Source organism: Dermacentor albipictus, chromosome 9 (assembly GCF_038994185.2).
Source record: "Dermacentor albipictus isolate Rhodes 1998 colony chromosome 9, USDA_Dalb.pri_finalv2, whole genome shotgun sequence".
In the NCBI taxonomy this organism is placed as follows: Eukaryota; Metazoa; Arthropoda; class Arachnida; order Ixodida; family Ixodidae; genus Dermacentor; species Dermacentor albipictus.
Genome location: NC_091829.1, coordinates 17,980,461 through 18,001,384, shown reverse-complemented (window position 1 = coordinate 18,001,384; position 20,924 = coordinate 17,980,461). Strand labels below are relative to the sequence as shown.

The following is a 20,924-nucleotide window of genomic DNA, read 5'->3' as shown; positions in this document are numbered from 1 at the left end:
TGGGAGCAAATGTGAGGCTCAAGAAAAGCCCGGAAATTTCACTAGGACTGTAACGAATGAAAAGATAGTTCGCGTATCAAATTGAAGAGCGACTGACAGCTTATATCACTGGCAACCAAACACCAGCTGACGCCTGCAAAAATGAATGCGATGGTTTTGGCACATCAAAATCTTCACGCACCTTGAGCGCATGGGACGCTATATATAGTGTGTTGTCATCCACATTACCGAAGGTAGAGCGATGGCGAATAATCATACCCGAGAAAGCCGTTCAGCTGGAACACGAGCGAGATTTAGCTGTCAAGTGGGAGGACGTCCATGTTTGCCAGGAAATCGCCTGACTGGTGATATCACAGCCTAATTTACCCCTCAACACGGTATATGCTATAGAAAAAGACTGAGAGGTCAAAACTGAATAGATTAATGCAGTAGGATAAAAATAAAATTATAAAACGCGCCCCCTATGCCGTTTGACATACCTTTCGTAAGATGGTAAAAAGGAAGTATCACGCTAAATAAAAAATGAGGTGACCTCATTTGAAAAGTAACGCAATCGGCCACTAACCTAATTCATCCTGACAACAATTCATTAAAACGAGTCCGAATTGATGATGAGAATAAAGTTGAGTTACATTTAAACGATAGCCAAATGAATTCGGGGTAAACCCACAAGGTGGGGGCCGGTGCGAACGTTGAGGCAGAAATGGTTGCTTTTTGGATTGTTGCAAACGCCTGCTGATGTCTCATGCTTCGCTAACTGCAGCTTATTGCAGCGTTGTCACCAAGTGCCTGTCTCAGCCAAGTCTCAGTGCCCATCGCGCTCTTTTCCAAATGGTCGACACAGCACGACACTCTCAATGCAGTTTCCACGTACCTAAATAGAACTGCTTTACATACATAGGAACATTACTTTTTAAGTACACATAACCGTAAATCTGTGGATCCAGTAAAATATTCGCTTATGTGGCACAGCGCTCCGCATACCTCTACAAGTTATCCGGAGCGTAGCTTTACGCACCTCTACCAGGAATTATGTTTAGGTATGCGCAACGTGGTCCTACATACTTAAACATAGTTCCAGCTATATGTGCCGGTTCCGGGTAACAGGTAGAGGTATGCGGAACACTGTTCCAGATAAGTGGATACTTCACTAAAACACGTACAAATTTACCGTTGTGTGCACTTAAAAAGTAAAATTTATATATGCCGAATGCAGGTCAATTTACGTAACTGAAAAATATAACTAAAGGCCACGAACGCAAAATTTCCGTTTGTGTTTAAAGCTTGAATGGAATTCTGGGATTTCAGCTTCCGGAACGTCGACTTCATTGTGAGGTATGCCGTAGAAGGAGACTCTGTGTTATATTTAGACTCCCTGGGGATGTTAACGTGCACCTAAATCTAAGTACACGAGCGTTTTGACATTTCGCTCCTATCAGAGTGTGGTAGCTGCAGCCTGCAGCGCGATTCCATAGCCACCGAGCTACAGCAGTGTGTAGTACTCTCACAGATACAGGCGCCTCAACCAATAAGGAGGACAAATACATCCGGAGGTCCATCCTTCCGTGTATTTTTGTTGTCCTCCGGCGTTTTGTTTCCCGCGCAAACATCTGCGTTTGCAGTACTCGTGTCCTTGGTCCTACTGCACGGAACTACTCAAATAAAGTAGACGGTATACGTGTTTTATCTCGTAGAGATACCTATGCCCATGACCACCTCCTCCCCACGTCTTCCCTGTTTTGTTTTTTTTCTGTCTCGGCAATGTTTTATTGTACCTTGGTTACCTCCACCATTGACCAGTTAAGGTGACACGAGCAGTGTAGGCGTAGTGCCACATGCGAGACTAGAGCCGTACTAGCGCACTATTGATACAGACGCCGCCGGCTACTGTTGGAAAAATTTCACTACATAACCGGCTATTGACAGTCGAACAAGTGAGCAGTGGTGTTTTGCAGCCACAATAACTTGATCTTTATTCCTTTAATTAAAGTTTGCAAGGAGTCAGCTTCACTTCTTCGCCAGAAGGTATCCCCGTTTTATTGTAGTAGCAAAACGTTTTCATCTTGCTCCTCCTTTCACTGGGAAAAAGAAAGTAACAGTCTGTTTGATCTTCTGAATGTCACCACTGCAAAAAGTTTCCAGGTTGCCCGGGCCCAGTCAAGCTGTCAAAATACAGTTTTTTGCCCGGGTACCCTTACCAGAAATGTCTATTTTTCTCGGGAAAATAAAAAAATGAAATGAAATTAAATTAAATTAAACAACAAACCCTGGCCATTAGGGTGAAACGTCCCAAAGCACGGTCTCACTTTTTTTTTACAAGTGTTTGGATTTCTCTATCTTCGTGCTCAAGAGAGACATCCGTCATGAACTTACAATGCAATTCCTGGTTCTAGCGAATTCAACGGTGTGTCAGAGACTATGGCAAACTTTTGGTTTCTCAAGACTGCAACTTGTTAACGTGAGTTCTACAAGTGCACTGTTCAAAGTTTCATGCCCGCACGAGAAAACTGAAGGAGCAGGCCAAATTTACGGACATTTAATCGCACGGAGATGAGTTCCTTTTGATGTAAAAAGAATGTTAGCGCAAGCCTTATACTCGGTGTACATCATACAAATGTTTGCGAAGAGCGTTATTGGGTAGTATGTGCATGTCTGCGAGTGTACGAGCTGCTGTGTGTTTACGTGATGACTGTGTGCTATAACTATTACAGAGAACCTGCAGTAGCATGTCAAGCAAGGAGACATCTACGGCTTTTTATTATAGCTTGCATCGCTCTCTCTCTCTCTCTCGTTCTTTTACCATAAGAGTACCATATTTGTTCGAATACAGTCGATCTTTTCTTTTTTTCGGAAATGTTACCGAAAATGAGATATCGACCTATATTCATAAAGAAAGAATATCAACCAATATTTGTGAACAAGGCTATCGAAATTACCAAGCCAACTAAGTTTCTCCGTCGCGTACTCTCCATAAAGCCCGTCTGAATATTAAAAGAATAAAGATCAAAAATTTAAAGCGCAGACGGGCTTTAAAAGATGTTGCGCATCCGAAGAGGACGACTTCTTTGGCGGTCGGGGCATTCACTCGTTTGGGGCGGTTGGGGCGCTTGGGCATTCAATGCAGTTCGGGGCATTCACTAGCAAAATGTGGCAGTCGATCTCTCGTTCCCTAAGTACACACATAAAATTTGCGAAACTTCCCTCATGTAGAGGGTATCCCCATCTTAGTATTGTACCCTATAAATCATAAACTGATGCGTTTGAATACAGTTTTTTCCCCTTTAACCAGTGAATATTGAAACACGGTGTCTGGTGCCATTTGCTCTCTTCCGCTGGATGATTTTTTTGTTTAAACTTGAATGTTGCTCATCTATTTGGTTGTTTATGTTTGTCCCTCTCTTGCTGCCTATATTTGCACTTTTTGGATGCTAGTCATATGTAGACCTACATTCATGATCAACCTTTTCTCGAGTAAATACGGTACATATTTTTATTGTGGTGCCGCTATTCGCCCGCACCGAATTCTTTTCTATCGAGCGACGGTGCTCACACCTACACGGATGGCACACAACACGCGTACACTCATGCTTCGGATGTTCGGAGCGTGAACCCCGCTATCGTGAGTCGCAACCTCGTATATGGAACCGCGATGCGATACCAGAACCAGCCAATTGAGGGTTTGTTAATTAGCGGCGCTCCAAACACGCGTATACTCACTGCGTTCTCACGGGTTCGTTCATCGGCAACACCTCGACATGCCTGAGCAGCATGTTGCTGCGAAAGAAAAAGAAACGGCTGCTAGTGTAGCGGAAGGAGGCCGCTTGCAGATCGCCGATGTAGGTATCGGTCTTCACGACGAACTCGTTCTTCACGGCACCGAAGAGTCGCAGCGGCCTGTGCGCACATAAGGCAAGATGGTCTGCGATCAGGTGCAGCGTCGTGGGAAACAGTGCGACATACACAAGGCGAAGGAGAGAAGAAGTACTTGCCGACAGAAAGCTCAGTAACCACACACAACCCCAAAAGAAGAAGCACGTACAAATACTGAAAGTTAGCGTGCAAGGGGAATAATTCATTTTTCAAGCCTGTGCGATACTGGAAAAACAAGAACCGGAAGAAAGAAACGAAAACTGCGGTTATTGCTCTGCCTGTCAGCAAGTATGCTATGTCAGATCGCCCAGCCTTAAAAGTTACAGATAGCATACAGAGTGCAATTGGCTATGGAACGGCGGTTAGTCATGCAAAATCGGCGCAAACAGTGCACTCAACCTTGTGCCATTCAACGAGGCAACCATAAATCGCTCTTTCAGCTTAACTGCAGGATACTGCATGTTAAAATTCCGCACGGAGGTGTGGAAAACGCGAGAATAAAAGTGCATCCTCAGGTGAGTGCATGAAATTAGATTTTCTTTCTTTTTTTCAATCCTAGAGGACTGCAAATAGCGTGCACAGAAGTGTCGCGCATACTGCTGAGATTTCTGTGAGGTTGGTAGACTCAGGGTGCCACATTTTCGTGACACGGAAAGAGAAACGCTGCCTTGGCAAATATAGGTCAAGTATGCCAGGCTCACTCCACCTGTGTCAACACAACCACCAATACGGCCACCACCACCACCACCTGGAGGTCTGGTCCATTTGTTACCAGTTGTTGGCACTGCACTTGTCTGTTTTATAAAGCATGGGCAAGAAGCATGCATCGTGTGCAGCAATGCCGGCAGACTTCGTACGAACTTAGCGAGAAGGGCAAAATTTTTTTTAGATACGTTAATGTGAGAAGGCCTCAAGTTATTAATGTAACAGCCGATTATTCATGCAAAAGCAAACATGATTTGAAAATAATATTGTCTATACGTACTCCTTATTAATCTTGATCACGGCTCTTCCCCTGGTACCATCCAAGATGAGGACGAAGTACCCAGTGGCAAAGATTTGCTCTGTTCTCCACAACACGATGTTCACGAAGAAGGGGAATGCTGCACCAAATCAAATTATAGGGCTGCGTCACTCGACACAAAGCTAAAAAAAACTCCTGACACTATCCATCTCACCATGACTGTTGACGTTAATACTATTAGCGTTCAAGCAACGTATTGTCACGCACACGTGCAAGAAACGTACCCCGTACTGTCCCTGCTAAAACACGTCATGTATGAGCCCGCGTCTTGCAGCGTGTGGATGGATGTTATGAGCGCCCCTTTGGAACGGGGCAGTGGGTTGCGCCACCAAGCTCTTGTTATTATACTGCCTAATGTCCTACCTAGGTTGAAAAACAACAAAAAAACTCAGTGAACTACCACAACCAATTTTTCTGATCCCCTATTGCGAACTGTGCTTTTGTACGTCTCCGTTTTTTGTCGTTTCCATACTTTTCTTCCACCAATCCTCCAATCGCCCCTTACTAATCTCTATTGCGGACATCTCTACTCTTGTGTCCTGTCTTCACGCCTCACTTCTTTTTTGCATAATGAATCCTTACCAACTAGCTCAGCTTTCTGTCGTTCTAAGCTTCATTTCTAGTACTCTGAGGTGTATCAATCAGAGGTTAATGGAACATAAAAGGTCGTTAACTGGTGGATCGCCTTCTAATCTTTCGCTACATTGCCGATATTGTAACTGCACGCCAGAGTTAGATGAATGCGCGATATTGTACAGGCATAAGAATGAAGATACGCGTCTTATGGTAGAGGCATGGCATATCTATAATGGTGGAAGTGCGTGCGTGAGTCAGCCTTCGATTACTTTACATAAGGAAGAGATTAAGTGCCTTAACAGTTATCTCTCACGTAGACCAGCACGTGTACCCGATCGACACGTGGTGTTACCATTCCTGAGCATGCGCAGATGAGTTTTGTGTCTTCTTTCATTTTTCGCCTCAGTGCTCCCTTCAGTTGATAGTCGGCGTTCGTGTCGTCCACTTCTCTACTCTTGTGTCCTGTCTGCACGCCTCACTTTTTTTTTGCATAAAGATCCCATGGGTGCTGCCATGTTTGACCATGTGGTGACGCGTCCATTGCTTGCCTCAACTGCCTCCGTTGCCTCCTTGCTTACCATGGATGCGTATGACGGCGGTCCGGCTTAGCAAACCTTTGTTTCGGGGGACGTCGTAGGCGGTGGCTGGACGAATGAGGCGAAACTTTGACCTCAACTTCGGAGAGCATGCAATAGAGCTTTCGGAGCTGATTAAGCTGTCCAAACGGCGCGAGAAGCGTATATCGTGATTGTTCTAAAAGCGAGGCTAAATACGTATTCCAAGCTATCCAAACTTTCCGCTCATGAATTGAATCAGGATCAGTGTGTTTTGCTCATCATTCTGTATTTGACAAATATTTTTGAAGCAGCGCTTGTCACGTTTCTTACTCAATGAAGTCCATCGGAGCAGTCACTATCGGATTATCTTCTGCCCAATCGCTCATGTTCCGTTCCGATATATTTCTTACTTCTGCGCACAAGGCATGAAACGTAGCTATATTGTACATTGTAATACCTTGTAGCAAAGATGTATTATCTGCAGTAACTCACTTACTCTTGTGGACCGTCACGAAACATTTAGCTTCGACCATACATTGTGCGCATATAGTGCGCATACATTCAAGTGTGCGCCCATTCACTTATTCTTGACATGTTGGCGATGAAGCCGGCCTTGGTTTCCGTGCCAGTTGGGGTAGATGTGTAGACACTCTGCGCGAAAGTTACTATGACAGGAAGCGGCGCGACTTCCTTTGTTATTGTTTAACAAGCGGTACTCACTCTTGCCGACGTTCCGGGGCTGAAGCCGTTTCTCTGAAGGTTAGCGATACAACACTGGCAGATGACAAAATTTCTGCAACCTCGACGAAAACCGTACATTTCAAAGTGCCGGTAACACGTACGGACAGTTGGAGCAGCGGTCCGCGAACTTGGCCACACAGGTTCATTCCATTCCTTGCAGCCGACTACTGCACGCGTCTTCAACCCCGTGATCAATACAGCATAATTGGAGCGGAGAGCATGAGCGAAAACTCAGTTTCGTTTCCTACAGCTGATCGCACACAAGCAAGGCAGAAGCGGTAATGATTTCGTATTCGTGCGCTGTCGCTGAGGCCACGCATGGTGCAACGCCGAAAGCGCCATCTCGTTTCTCAAGAACAAAGTGCTCCGTGAAAAGTGTTAATATCTGTACATATATGCACATGTCAAGGTCACCATCAAGGTCGCATAAATGGCTAGACAAGAACGTACAAAATGCAAGAAAAGGGGGGGGGGGGTAGCCTAGGAATGCTGTCGCTTTAAAACCAAACAAGGCACAAAAAATACAGATGTTCACAAGAAGTGACCAATAGTGGTCGAGCGAGGGATATATCAGGCTGGTGAAGACAAGGGTACAAGTGCACTTGTCAAGAGGTCCTTTTTCCCGGAAGACAAGCAAGGGCAACAAGTTGACTCGACACGAAGCAAACTGCCCGTTGTAAGGGAAACAACTGCAGTTGCTGGCTTGGCGAGACAAAGTTCTCTTATCAGAACAATGGCTCCAGCCTGAGACCTCTCTTGTTCGACTACTGCTAATCACTTCAACAGGCGTTCGAACTCTCCAACAAGATACCTAAAGACAGCGTAAACGCACACACAGAAAAAAAAACCCTAAGAAATGCTTTTGGCACAGAGGAAATTCGCTAGCGCTCTTGCGTTCAACTAAAGTCACGTACATATCCGAGATTTCGGTCGACAATTCAGTGTAGGGCTAGCACGTCGTCTGCTGGAGAGCAAACACGCCAACTCACGGCCGCTTACCGCAGAAGGGCGCCTCGGCCATGGTGTGCAGGTACATCTGGACCGAAGTGTTGTCCACGGGCCTCCAGGAGTCCGCGTGCATGCCCATGCGCGCGCACAGGCGCCCGTTGTTGCCGCAGTCTGAGCAGCGACCACTGCGGAACGTCTCGAACGAGATGCACGCGAAGGCCAGCGAGGTGCACTCGCGCTCTGTGATGCTGTCCAGGAAGTAATCGATGGCGCGCTCGTGGTTGCACACCACCGACCGGGCAGCTGTGCATGTGCACGTCGTCGCCGGTGCGTCACCAGAGTCAAGAGGTTAGACAGGTTTGTCCTGACTAGGGTAGTCATGCGTGTGGTTTGTTACAGAGAGAGAGAAAGGCAAAGGAAAGACAGGGAGGTTAACCAGAGATTATCTCCGGTTGGCCACCCTGTACTGGGGGAGGGGCAAGGGGATGCGATAGGTGAGAGAGAGAAGGATTTCTTTAAAAAAGGAAGGAAAAAAAACCTAACCACATACGCGCACGTACACACGAATTGTTTCTGTGGGCACTGTCACGCAGACCGCAAAGACGTTCCTAGTTTTACACAGTGTAGTCCTCTCAGCAACCCTAGACAAGCTGGACAAGCACCCAATGACAGAAAACAAGATCCCTGGAAGCTGGCCTACGCGAACATCAGCGCGATCTGCTATGAAGGCGCTGCTGCGGTACTTAAAAGACACAGGACATTCTGACAGATTGTAACTGTACACTGCGTGACGTAGGATTGTACGGTGGTTTGCTACAACGTAGAACAGTGGTGTGTAGGCTACCAGTGATCCGAGTATTGCAACACGAACGATCAATAACGCCCTTCGTTCCTAGCAAAGTCCGAAGTATCTCAGTAGCAGCACGAGAGTAATCGATTGATCGATCGAACGATCAACTTGTTGTTTGCACAGGTTCGACGTTCCAAGGCAGCGCATTTACAAAGGACGCCGTAATGGAGGGCTCCTGATTAATTGTTCCATCTGGGGCTTTATCTTTTTGATGTCCGCGCAAAGCGAATTACGCGAGCTTTCTTTTTGTCTTTTCTTTTTACATTACACGTACATTAAAATGTAGCCGCGGGGGCTGTGAATACGACCTTGTATTTAGCAGAAGGTTGCCACTGAGATAACACGTCGAGTGAAGGCTGATTGGGACACTGTCATTCGCTTCTACTTCTCCACTGTGTGCTGTGACGTTACATTATCGTAGTTCGACCATTATGTTCAAAGTGTAAGAGGAAAACATACGTAAGGAGGTGCCTCGTTTCAAAGAGTAGCGAACAATATTTCTTAATGTATACCTGCAAGTTCTCATATAGTACTTTCGTATTAGAACGATGAGCAAAACGTGAACAAGGTGAATGCAGGAGCCAACGTTTCGACAAATGGACTTGTCTTCTTCAAGGCCTTGAAGAAGGCAAGTCCACTTGTCGAAACGTTGGCTCCTGCATTCACCTTGTTCACGTTTTGCTCATCGTCTTGAATTGCCATCTCCCGCATTCCCCGTCTTTTCTCTGCATTTCGTATTAGAAAGAATACTTCTCGGAGAGAGTACGCCTTTGAGAATACTGGAGGAGATGACTGGCATATAGCACCATGATAGCATGAAACATGGTTCTCCTAACCACGTTCGCACAGAAGTTGCTAATATAGTGCACGCAACTAATGCCATGTCGGAGTCTGCAAGTGATGTTACGTTCTAGCCGTTATTTTAAAGGTAAGTGCATTGTCAGAACATTGTTGTTTCAGTTTCGGAGAAGCCAGGTGTGGCCCGATGAGCCTTTCCTGGGGCACGCAGCAAAATAGAAGAAAAAAATACGAGGCAGTACTGAACAGTGTACATTCACTTTAACGGCGACAATATGAAGAAAATGAGCACCTTTCTCCTTCTCCTCACTGATTCACTGCGCGCGCTAGCCTGCTACTCCGCTGTATAGCTCGGTGTATTCTTTTTGTACTTCCCAACATAGCCAGAGGAGAAATATTTGGACACTGACCTATTCAGAATGCAAAGTAATGACTCGGTCAGTGATCCAATTCTTCGGCTCAACATGATTTTACCTGAACAGACAGTCAGACTCGTAAATACATCATTTCCTAAGAAGCTCTTAAAAGGGTAATGAGCTAAAAGTCCTGCCATCAACCACCCACGTGGATCCCCCTTTGCTAACCCTCGGTCCATGCACACATGAGGATGAAAAGTACAGACTTGGCACGCTGACCTTCAATGGCACCCTTGGTCAGCGTAATCAATATCCGAGAGTTCGTCGAGCAGCCGGGCATCTTAATGCCGCCGTTGGGGTAAAAGTCAAGGTGCCCGGCCGGCTGGTACATGCCCAGCCCTTCGGCTTTGTCTGAAGGAGAGACATTGCGACACATGATTGGAACCATGCTGCGGGGACAAACCGTCGCAGTCTTCAGCGATCCCTTGGCTGACGCAATGCCTAGAATCGTAGGCTTGGAGATAGGCCCCGTTCCACGACTAAAATAGAAACTGCGCTTTAATAACACTCATAGGCAATTCCCGCCTTGTTGTTTGAGAAACATATCTCTGCACCAGCACATTTCAGTATAGTGAGAACAAATGAGCGGAGAAAAAAAGGGGGTTTACTATCCAGTTTGCTACCCTACATGTGGGAAGGTGGCTGGTATTGATAAAAGAGATAGGAGTGGAGTCAATCACGTGCCTCTTACACAAGGCACAGTGTGTCTAGAGCAGGGAACTCGACGAATACGTATGTTTAAGGAGTGAAGAAAAATAAGGGACGAGAACGGCAAAACAAGAATAAAAAAAACACATGCCAAACGCTGAAACAATTTCATATACGAGTGTAAGAAACTTAAAAGCTGTAAGGTTATACGGTTTGTCAGCAACATAAAGTTAGCATTGCTACTAAGGCTAGGGCTTGTAAAGTGCGTGACAACTTCAGCTGACGGATGAAGCTGCTTTCCAATCCCAGAGATAAAACGCAAGATATTATTACACAAAATAATATCTAAAGGTTAGAGGTAAGCTAGAGGACGATGTAGGATTGGAGAAGAAGGATTCTAAAATAGATCTGTTCGGGCATGAAAGAAATTTAGGTCACATGAATTTCCGATTACGACAAGCTGACACCTGTCAGCAGCAGGATACAAAGGGGCAGTCTCTAAGTATCTATTTATCCATCTATCCAGAAGGCGACACATCAAGTCGTGGAAAGTTATTCAAATACGAGCATAAGGTTGTTTGAACTGGTGACGGCAGCGTAACTAAAATACTAGCCAAACGGTATTAGACAAGGCAATGTGTAATCAAAGCCTTTATTCTGCATGTTTCACCTTATCCCCACAATCCAACACATTTTCCAGCACACATAACCATCATTAAAAGTGAAGTTCGTAAAGAATAATAAACACATTACACTAGCGACAAAGCATGAAGTGTGCCTTAGCCGGCTGAGATTCTGATTTGACCCGTATGAGAACTCGTAATACCCATGCGGGCCCCCAGGCTTCCACATCAGCATCTGAGATGTGAATTTGATGCGCTAGCCCTATGGGCGTGCCCTGGCACTATACATCAAGCCCGTTTACACGACCTTTGTACAAAGGGCCTTGGTTCTGTCCACCATACTGATGTCCTCCAGCCTTGGTTTAATAGGCTGGAGCTCGCCCTTGTTCACTAAACGTGTCGCGTAAAACAAACTTTGTCATGTGTATGTCTAATTGTTTTTGCTATTTCGGAACTATTAAGCTTTCTGACTTGATCTGATATTTTCGTTTGATTAGACACAGTTAGATAAAGGTGTGCAGTTTTTTTCATCTCACATATGTCGAACACCGATGCGCCGTCTGTGTGTAGAACGTCGACCAGCCGAGCGTCAGTCGGGTCCAGGCGTACTTCCTTCGGCATGTGCTGGAAGTAGGGATCGGATGGATCCAGACCTGAAATTGTCAGATTTCGTGTCCTTAAGGCACTCTGAATGGTGTTCCATCATCGAAGATCTTACGCATGCTATAGGACAATAAGATATGACACGTTCCCGCTGTTGTACATGCTGTCATTTAGTGAAAGCGGGGAGACACTGTTCCCCGCGACTGCGTGTGGTTAGTGATCTGGCAGCGCGTGCTAATCTTCTCCTTGAGATGGAACACGTCTGAGAGACCATTAAACGTGTGGCTCCTCATCTGGCCATCTCGCTCTTCCTTCCTGGCCACAACACCCACGACATAAGGACAGTTGACATCCGATCACAGGACTATGAAAACAATCTGCATTTGGTGGAGGAGCAACGCTCAGTGCGCCGTCAGGCCAGTGTACAGAAGTATAGCTTCAAGATGCTTAAGGCAATGACAAATTTGTTGAGCATGTAGGCTATCAATGAGAGCTTGCGTAACTAAGTCGAAAGAAAGAAGTCATTACACACAAAGGTGTTCATTGGGTATGTCACTGCGCAAACTATACAATGGTTAAGAGGTTTCGCAGAAACCGAATGGCTGAACTTTTCAGAACATTCGAATAGAGCACCATTTACTGCACCAGATAATTTAGTCATGCAAGTGGCATCATCACTAAGAGACAGTCATGACAAACACTAAACATGTGTACACTTATAAAGTATCCTTTAAAAGCTCTATTTCCATTAGTTTTGTGACAATACATTGATTATTAGAACAGAAAATGAATGTCCAAACTTCATTTATTTAATTTCGCTAGGTGATTTATCAATAAAACTGAAATTCTTTATTCTTTAGTATCCCTTTAAGCCCCCAGCAGGACTAAGCTTATCCCTAAGGTATCCGGCGACAACCTCCCTGGTCTGGACGTATTCATAACTTCCCTATGTGCCCAAACTTTTGACTGATCTAATCGTTCCATCCAACTGGCTGTCGTCGTCACTGCACTGCCTTGGGACATCTGCTGCCACTGCTTCACCTTCCAATCAAGTTTCATGGCTGACCACCAAGCTTCGAAGATTAGTGCTGCCACGATGCAGCAGTGACTTTCTGTTTTCAACGATGTCACCATATGCCACCGTGAGCGTGTCTGCCAAATTTCAAGACAACGGTTGAGAAAAAAATTAACACGACGACAAAGCTTGCCTGTGATCCGTCCCAGCCCCGGAAGCCTCTCGCCAGCGTATCCGGCCACGTGGGAGCCGAGGCTGTGACCCAGGATGTGGAATGTTTCCCGCTTCGCCCCAAATGCTTTCTGTGACGTGGTTAACGAAGGACAGGCGGGAGAAAGAGAGAGTGAAGAACGTAAGTGGCCACTGAATTGCATCCACTAGTGGTATCGTTTTAAAATTGTGGTTTTTTGGTCGTGTTGGTTCGATGTCATGAAACATCTCAGCAACATAACACATGGACGGGCAGAAAAGAACGACAGAGGAGCGCACTACAGCTCGCCCTGTCGTCTCTTTTTGTTTTTTAATCTGTGTTTTTATGATTTAATTTGTCATCACAACTCGAAGAACAGACATGGGCAGTCCACCGAGCCCACGATGTGACCGAGAGGCTAAGCCTTTCAGTCCCGACGTGGAAGCGGCCCGCTTCGGCTTAGGAATCTAGCGTCACTTGAAGGACCTGAATAACGTTTTTCATACCATACCGTATACCGTATTAACCTGAATTTTATGCCCTCGGCACCTTTTCAGTAGACCTGGTGCCTTCACACAAGGTGAACGGGCATAGAGTCAAACTGTCTCCATATTTATTGATAGTAGGTTTGATTCAGCTTAATATTGGCCGGACGAAATAATTACGATCCTGTTATGAATCATCAGTCGGCTTTTATTGCATATCGCGCTCTGGTTCATGCATGGTCTCCGAAACCATACTCCTGATTCCATAGGAAGGCGCAATTAGGCCTTTGGTGACTGCACTTCTTATAACGGTATCCGTGAAATCGGTTCGTGTTGCATTTTCATTTGTATTTGCATAAACATACAAATCAATGCAATCTGAGGGTCATACTGATACATATTCTGTGGATCTTAACTACGTTGTGGGTAAAGACGAATGCTAGCATTGTACGGAAAGGTAGAAAGACAAGTTGAACGAGAAGGACCACTCACTTGCTGCTGGGATTTACTGGAAGATCATTTCACTGCGAACACGATTGCGCACATGCTGACAAAATAAGAATAAAGGCTGGAAAAAGCGGGAAAATAAAAGCTAAAGGTGGGGCCAGTAGCCTTTCCGTACTGCAGTAGCACTGCCCTTTGCCCAATATGTCATGCCAAATAACCCCAGGAATTCACTATTCTGCGAAATATATATTCACCTCCAACTTGTTGACCAGCAGAGCAATCTCGGCGCCGACCACCCTCGTGTTGGCTGTCGCCTGAGTGTAGGGCAGGGCGTTGCCGCCTAGCCAGTCAACTATGATGACGTTGAAGTCTCCCACCATGAGAAAGGCCGTCGTCATTTTCTGGAAATTACACTTACTCAGTACAGGCAAAAACGAGGTGCCGTTTGTGGGCACCACACAGTAAGTCGAGTTACACCTGCGTGTGGGCCTCTACGCACGAGATTTTAATGACGTACCCCTCTTATTTCAGTCAAAACGTTCACAAATAAGCAAGCACACACCCTCGAATTCCTACCAAAAAAAAAAGGTGCTGAAACTTAAAGGGATCACACAACGACCCTTCCGAGGTTTGATGTAAATTGCATTTTCTTAAGTATAATACAACCCACGGGAATTTTTCAGCGGTCCCAACGGGCCCCCCCTATACATTAATAAAACAGAAGACTTCAGTGAATCCTTCAGCGCCAAAATAATTTACCGCAACAGCAGCATCCTCTCACAACAGAGACTGTCATTTTGTATGCTTGCTATCAGCTATCTTGTTGCTCAAATAGCTGTAATCACCCATTACAGGGGAGCGGCCAAGAAGCCCATGCATGGTTGTGGTTACGATGGTCGGTGGGATGTGGTTGAATAGCTCTGCATGAATTTAAATACACTGTTTAATTGGAAAACTGTACATTTTGTGATATTAGAGAAAAGAAATGTTGTTAATCATTCTGGAACTTTCTTGCGATGAACAAAAGCTTGTATTAAACATTGAAAAATTAACTTCTGGGCTTTTACATGCAAGAACCATGGTCTGATTATGAAACACACCTTATCGGGGGACTACAGTTTAATTTTGATCATCTGGGGTAATTTAAATGTGCGCTAAGTGCACGCTACGCAAGCGTTTTTGCATTCTGCCCCTACAGGAATGCGACCAACGCGAGTGGGAAAAGCCTTGCGTCTGTACCTTATATAATATTTGTATACATTGTGTTGCAGATTACGATATGGCATTACAAATACATACTCGAACTTCAGCACGCTCAGACTCCCCTGATTTAAGCAGACTCATTTAACAGAGTTCCTATGTACAGGTTTATGAAACAATTCACAGATTTGTGTCCATAGCCCTATGATACTTTATTTTTTTGACGTGGTGCATTTCTTTTGTTATCTGAAATTACCTCATCCCGACAATGCAGTTCACACCACGTTTACTTTGTATGCTTCATGATTGTGATGCCGTGGAAGCATTGGACCTTGTTTTCCGCCAACCGCCTAATTCCTAGCACGTCCCTGATTCTGTGCACGTGCTATGTGTGAGACTGATCATCAACATGGTCATGTACACCTTGTCTGTGCAGTCAACCATGACGAGAAAGAATTTCTCCATCTTCCCAAGACCAACTACTACACGATGCACACAATGGCATCCTTGTCCGCTTCCTTTTGTACTTCCTTTTGCGACCTCTGAAACCATGCGCACTCATCACCGCCCTCTTGATGTATTAATACACCTGATGTATTACAACTCAGGTGTTTTACTCTTGTAATGAGGCCGTTGAATGGTGGGCTGAATTTATAAGCACATTAGTGTGCTTTAGAGAGATCCATGAGTCGACATATTTTATGCAGGTAATATGTAGTGATTTATTGTTTGGCTAAGCAGAAAAGCCACACGCTCACTGGCAACCCCCCTGGGAGTCTAATTTTCGTTCTATATAATGTCGGTTTGTTAAAAGCTTGGATTCTACGAAGTGTGGGAGGTGTCGATGAAGTTTCTTGAATTCAGTGGCACATACACAAAATAGTGTCGGTGGCGGCCATAATTTTTTCTACATTTCTTCGCTTACGGCGATGATGAAACTAACGACGAGGAGGAGGCCTGACGTTTACGTTGTCGATGACGACAAAGGTGGTCGTCAGCGATACGGAATGGACGGACAAAACAAATCCAGTTTTGAGCTTTAACTGTTGTCAAAGTAAAACTTTTTAACGGCTATTTGAAGGGCGCAAATTGACACTTGTACATAGAAAAGGATAGACAAGTCAAGCATCACCGCTCACTGGTACATCTGGTAATGGCAATCGTCTCGTCTGTCCTCCTCTGTGGTTGTGAGTCGATTTGCACCCTTCTTCTCATAGCTATGTGTCGCCAGCTATTAGCCCAACAATATATTACCCAACGACTCTCATGTACCAGTCTTAGGGTGCACTTTAAATAAAGCCTGGTGGCCAAAAATAATCCTCAGTCGCCCACTTCAGAATGTTAAACTCTTTAATTCAATTTATTTCAATTTTGTCAGACTTTAGAAACAGAGGAACATTAGGAATACATTGGCTATAGGAAACGCGTATTTTTTTCCAGAAAATGTTTCCCATTCGAAAATAATTTTTGAAACGTAAGGCACGTTTGCGCACACACCCTTACCTTCAACCAAGCGCCGAAGAACACCGTGTCCACCCAGCCGTGTATCAGGACCTTGGTCGGCCTGCTGGCCTTGAAAGTAGTTGAACTAGCGACCTCTGCCGGCGTCGAGGACCACTTTAGGAGCTCGCCGCGCATGGAGTTCTCCCGCGAGTAGAGGATGAACCGTGTATCGATGTGTTCCCTCTCCTCCGGATAGAAGTTGATGGGCCGGTAGATCTCGTGGAAGAACGGCCCGGCCATCTTGAAGCATCCGAGCTCCTTGAAGCACTTCTGCTCGGGCTGTCCAGTTCCTGAGAGCATAGAGTTTCTCACTACATTACCTAGAGGGAAATCTGGCGCTGCTGCGCTGTGGTATGCATGGGAATGCCGGTATATTGTGACTTCGGATTGGCATCGTTCTCGGAGGGCTAGGCAAGCACCATTCCGTCTGTCACAATGATCCATTTTCTACTAAAACAGCACGTAAAAAGCTGTTTTAGCTTTCTTATTACACAAAAACATGTTTTGTTTAACTATGAAAACTTGTTATTGAATGTACAGTTATATGATACGTAAAAAGTATCAGCGGGCCGGTAAAGTTGTAGGACAGACGACAAAATTCGTGCTCGCTTTGAAAGAGTTTTTCGTCTGTTCTTGCTTTTCTTTACTTAGTCATGCATTGTAGGTGATTAAAGATGTAATATGCACGAATGGAAACATTTTATAAAGATTTTACTTTAAGAACGCGTTATTTGTGCAGCCATATCCACGTTTTAGATGAAGCCTCTTACAACACCAGCCAACACGAACCTCGCAGATACATCTACCGTAATTCCCATGACGGCACAGCGCCCCTTAAGAAACTCCCATAGACGGTGGCTCCAGATTTCCCTCTAGGTGTTATAGTGAGAAACTCTATGCCTGAGAGTTGACAGCATATAATGTTTCTAGAAATGGACACCCCATATTCTGGAACATTCTTCCAACCAACGATCCACCTCGACTCGAGGAAATCGGTAACGGCGCCGGCTTTCGACAAAAGCAGTCACTGCATTTCAATGGACTCGCCACAGCAATTCTAAAGAAGCGCAGCGACATCTTCAGCCGAAGGACAGCACTGTGTACAACCCGGTGGTGTGAAAGGAAGAGCTTAGAGTAGCGGATCGTTTGATAATATGTGTTTTAGAGCAAGCTAAGTGTTACCAAATTAGTAAAAACGCTTATACAATGACCCTTCCCCCCACATAAAGGAGACCCTGTTACAGCAAGAAATGCCTCGGTAAGGTTTTTCTTTTTTTGGTACCTGCTGCGGGGCCTTTGGAGGCATTACAGCAAGCGGGATATAAGCAACGAAAACAAATTGACATTCAATTCAAATACACAGAGCGTGGTAAAAATCATGACTTGACATAATGTATACAGTTTCTGGCAGAAAAACATTCCACTACCTTGTTTTCCGAGGAAGAAATGAATAGCGATAAGGGTCACACTTAAATAGAATTTGTCAATTTTTAAGCGATAGTTCCTTCTCTAAAATACTCAAATGAAATAGGCGACAAATAAAGAGGGGCGACAACGATGCCTTGATGTTCCCGCATCAGTATGCCATGTACGTCATAGATTTTGACGACGCCCCCTAGAGCCTGTAGTGAATGTTATATCGGCATAGACTGACTACACTGCCTTTTAAAGGAGCCGCAGACTTAACACCATGCACCGATAGACCACCGTCTACGCAAGTTTTGAACACTAGACGGTACAGTTTGCCCCTGAAATCAATGTTATGTAAGTCTGAGAAGCGGTACGCATTTGTTACGACGCAAGCATTAGCCAAGAATGCATGCGCTTTTACAAAAAATTTGAGCCCTTGGGAACTTGACCAAACAATAACCGTCAGCTATCTTGCTTTCGTTTCATTTGCTTTCTTTACCGCTGCGCTAAGGCTACTTGCAAATCACGTCGAATGGCGTTCCTACGTTTCAGCGTGGCATAGTGCACCTGACAGGAAAGCATCGGGCAAGCAGTGCTAAGATATATAGATGGCGTTTATTTTTAGCGCACAGACAAATCCCAAGAAGAGCAATTTCTGTTTGCTCGCGTTTTCCTTTTTTTTAACCGCGTAGGCAACTGATGAACGGCAGAGCCCACGGTCGCCGCTTCTACAAAATGGTTATGGCTAAAATATGCGATTCAGAGCGGAAATTTCGTGGGCTACGTGGTTAAAGATGCTTAAGAAATATCCGGAAAGAAGTTTCCTTATCGCTGGGTATTTAATTATCCACTATTTTCTGCACTGTTTCAAAAATTAGGAGGACGCTTCAGCTTTGCCTTTAAGAGTGGAATGCGATTACATTCAAAGATCCCTGGTTGCTTCTCACACTTCCCGGCAACTGCAGCTTATGTAACCGTAATTTTTACCGGGGAAAACTGGTGACGACTGCTATGCGCGAAGGCGAGCTTTCTGGTAGAAACGCGGCCTCTTCCGTGGGGCGCAATACAGCAGAGGCGAGCGCCATCTAAAGGTGCTGCAAGGAACCGGGCATGCCGTTCCGTGGCTTCCGAGATTTGCGCGCGCGGGCGCGCACAAATCTCGGATGCTGTGGCTAGTCTATGAATGATAAAAACGCTGTAAAAGGGGTCTGTGTTACAGTTTCCGTATAACAGAATTATGTTTTCTTGTATATTCAAATTAGAATCCGACGCTATCATGTCTGTAGGTTGTGTGTAAGTCGTGCTTTATGGTTTTTTTTTACGTATATTACTTTAAAAAATTCAATTATTTTGGTAACTTTTTTGCGCTACATGGAGGGTTTGCGTGGTTGGTTTTGCATGACTCGGAATTTCTGCCCTAACGACAGTCGATGCGGGATGCCGACTCCAGATTTTGTGTGACAGGGGGCGCTTAACGCTACCGCGTCAATACTTGAAATGTTAGCAAGACCACGAAGATTGGTTCGACGTGCGAATAGCTACGCCTGTGTAATTTCGACGGCAAAGTTAATTAATATTCAAGCAAATAAATAAACAAGCCTGTTGCCGTGTTACCTCGTGCCGTAAGCACTCTTTCTTAAACACCAGTTATCTCTATAGATGTTCCTTCTTTCCCTTCGATTCCCTAACATTATCCAAAATGTGATTATTATAAATGCACTCTATAGCAAAACGAAAAAAACTTACTCGACTTGTTACTGATGGCAGACGCTGCAACAGTCCAAAACAGCGTCTTTATCAATGTGGCAAGGCTATTCCTCATGACGTGGAAAGGTAAATCATTACCCGGATAACAGGTCATAATACGCGAGACGCTTTGTAACACGATATGCCACTCATGTAAAACTTATGGTGGTCATTGTAACGACTAATCAACTATAGCATTCGCACAACTTTATCTTTTCTCTCGAAATACTAGAATATGCGTTGAGGCAGAAAGCGAAGACAAAACAACAAAAATAGAAGAAAGCTATCCACCTGTACGTAAGGCACATGGATGGCAACCTATATTTGGCAGCATCGATTGTCAGACAGCTTTCCATCATTTACAGAAGTCTTTACCAAATCAATGAAAATGCAATAAAGCTAACTGACAGCTCGCTAGCCAGGTTGCTTTGAGTACAAACAGGTGCCGTTAAAAAAAAATTCGTTTATAACTTCTACAGCCGCCCTTCCTTGTTTGTTGCTGGCATGCTTATATATTCCGTCTTTTTTTTCAGATTAAATATTTTTCCATTGTTTAAGACCCGTTGCTTTGGTGTGGCATCTCTCAACAATTACACGCAAGAAAAACTTCGCTGCTCAGCTTGTACCTGTCATATTCTTGATGTCTACTTTCCACTTGCACGGTACCAGCATCAACGAAAAAATAATGATGAAGTAGACTTGGAGGTTTTCAGGATGTCAAGCAGAACATGCTGATGCCTGTCTATAACAACTCGTATAAGTCAGCTGTTAATGCTTATCGTGTATTCACGAGCGAGCGGCCAATCACGCGGTCAGTTGCAGGCTTCTTCCATGCTCGGAAAACCCCGTTTATGTAGCATGTATCGAACAACAGAAAGCTCTATCGCGAGCTTTTCATGTTGCTCTACAATTTTCTCATTCACACTATTCATCTAACTATAATGTTATCTAATGATCTAATTGGGTGGAATGAAAAAAATTATATCAGTATCTCCAAGCGACGCAATACAACGTTACCTTGATTCTGTCCAGCCACGTGGCATTTGCATAATTTTAATGTTTCTTTCAAGTTACGTGGGACACCCTGTATACTGTTCGAACTACTCGATTCGAAGTTATTCAACCTGAATTACTATTAGATTCGATGCTGAAGTTCACTGTTTACCTAGCCCTAATGTAAGAGCATGTATTGAAAAAGTTGCAGAGCATGTTGAGAAACACCCACTATGAAGTCGTGTGGATGGCACCTGGGGCTAGTATGGATTTGGCCTACA

The 20,924-nt window shown here is 44.8% G+C and overlaps 1 protein-coding gene across 1 annotated transcript; it reads right to left on the bottom strand.

The window, feature by feature from the left end:
* Positions 1 to 1,953: 1,953 nt before the first annotated feature.
* On the bottom strand, positions 1,954 to 19,855 carry LOC135903746 (pancreatic triacylglycerol lipase-like). The gene is made up of 10 exons (XM_065434130.2): positions 19,651 to 19,855; positions 16,495 to 16,784; positions 14,046 to 14,192; positions 12,863 to 12,971; positions 11,588 to 11,704; positions 10,000 to 10,131; positions 7,768 to 8,019; positions 4,856 to 4,973; positions 3,718 to 3,894; positions 1,954 to 2,078 (listed from the first exon to the last, which is right to left on the bottom strand). The coding sequence occupies exons 1-10, from the start codon at positions 19,763 to 19,765 to the stop codon at positions 1,985 to 1,987; spliced, it is 1,551 nt and encodes a 516-aa protein (XP_065290202.2). The 5' UTR covers positions 19,766 to 19,855; the 3' UTR covers positions 1,954 to 1,984.
* Between the last annotated feature and the right edge of the window lie 1,069 nt (positions 19,856 to 20,924).

Coding starts and splice junctions, on each gene's coding strand:
- LOC135903746 (XM_065434130.2), bottom strand. CDS start 19,765: ATGACCTGTTATCCGGGTAATGATTTACCTTTCCACGTCATGAGGAAT. Junction 10,132..11,587: donor CGCATCGGTGTTCGACATAT/GTGAGATGAAAA, acceptor TCTCTCCTTCAG/ACAAAGCCGAAGGGCTGGGC. Junction 3,895..4,855: donor GTGATCAAGATTAATAAGGA/GTACGTATAGAC, acceptor ATGTGCGCACAG/GCCGCTGCGACTCTTCGGTG.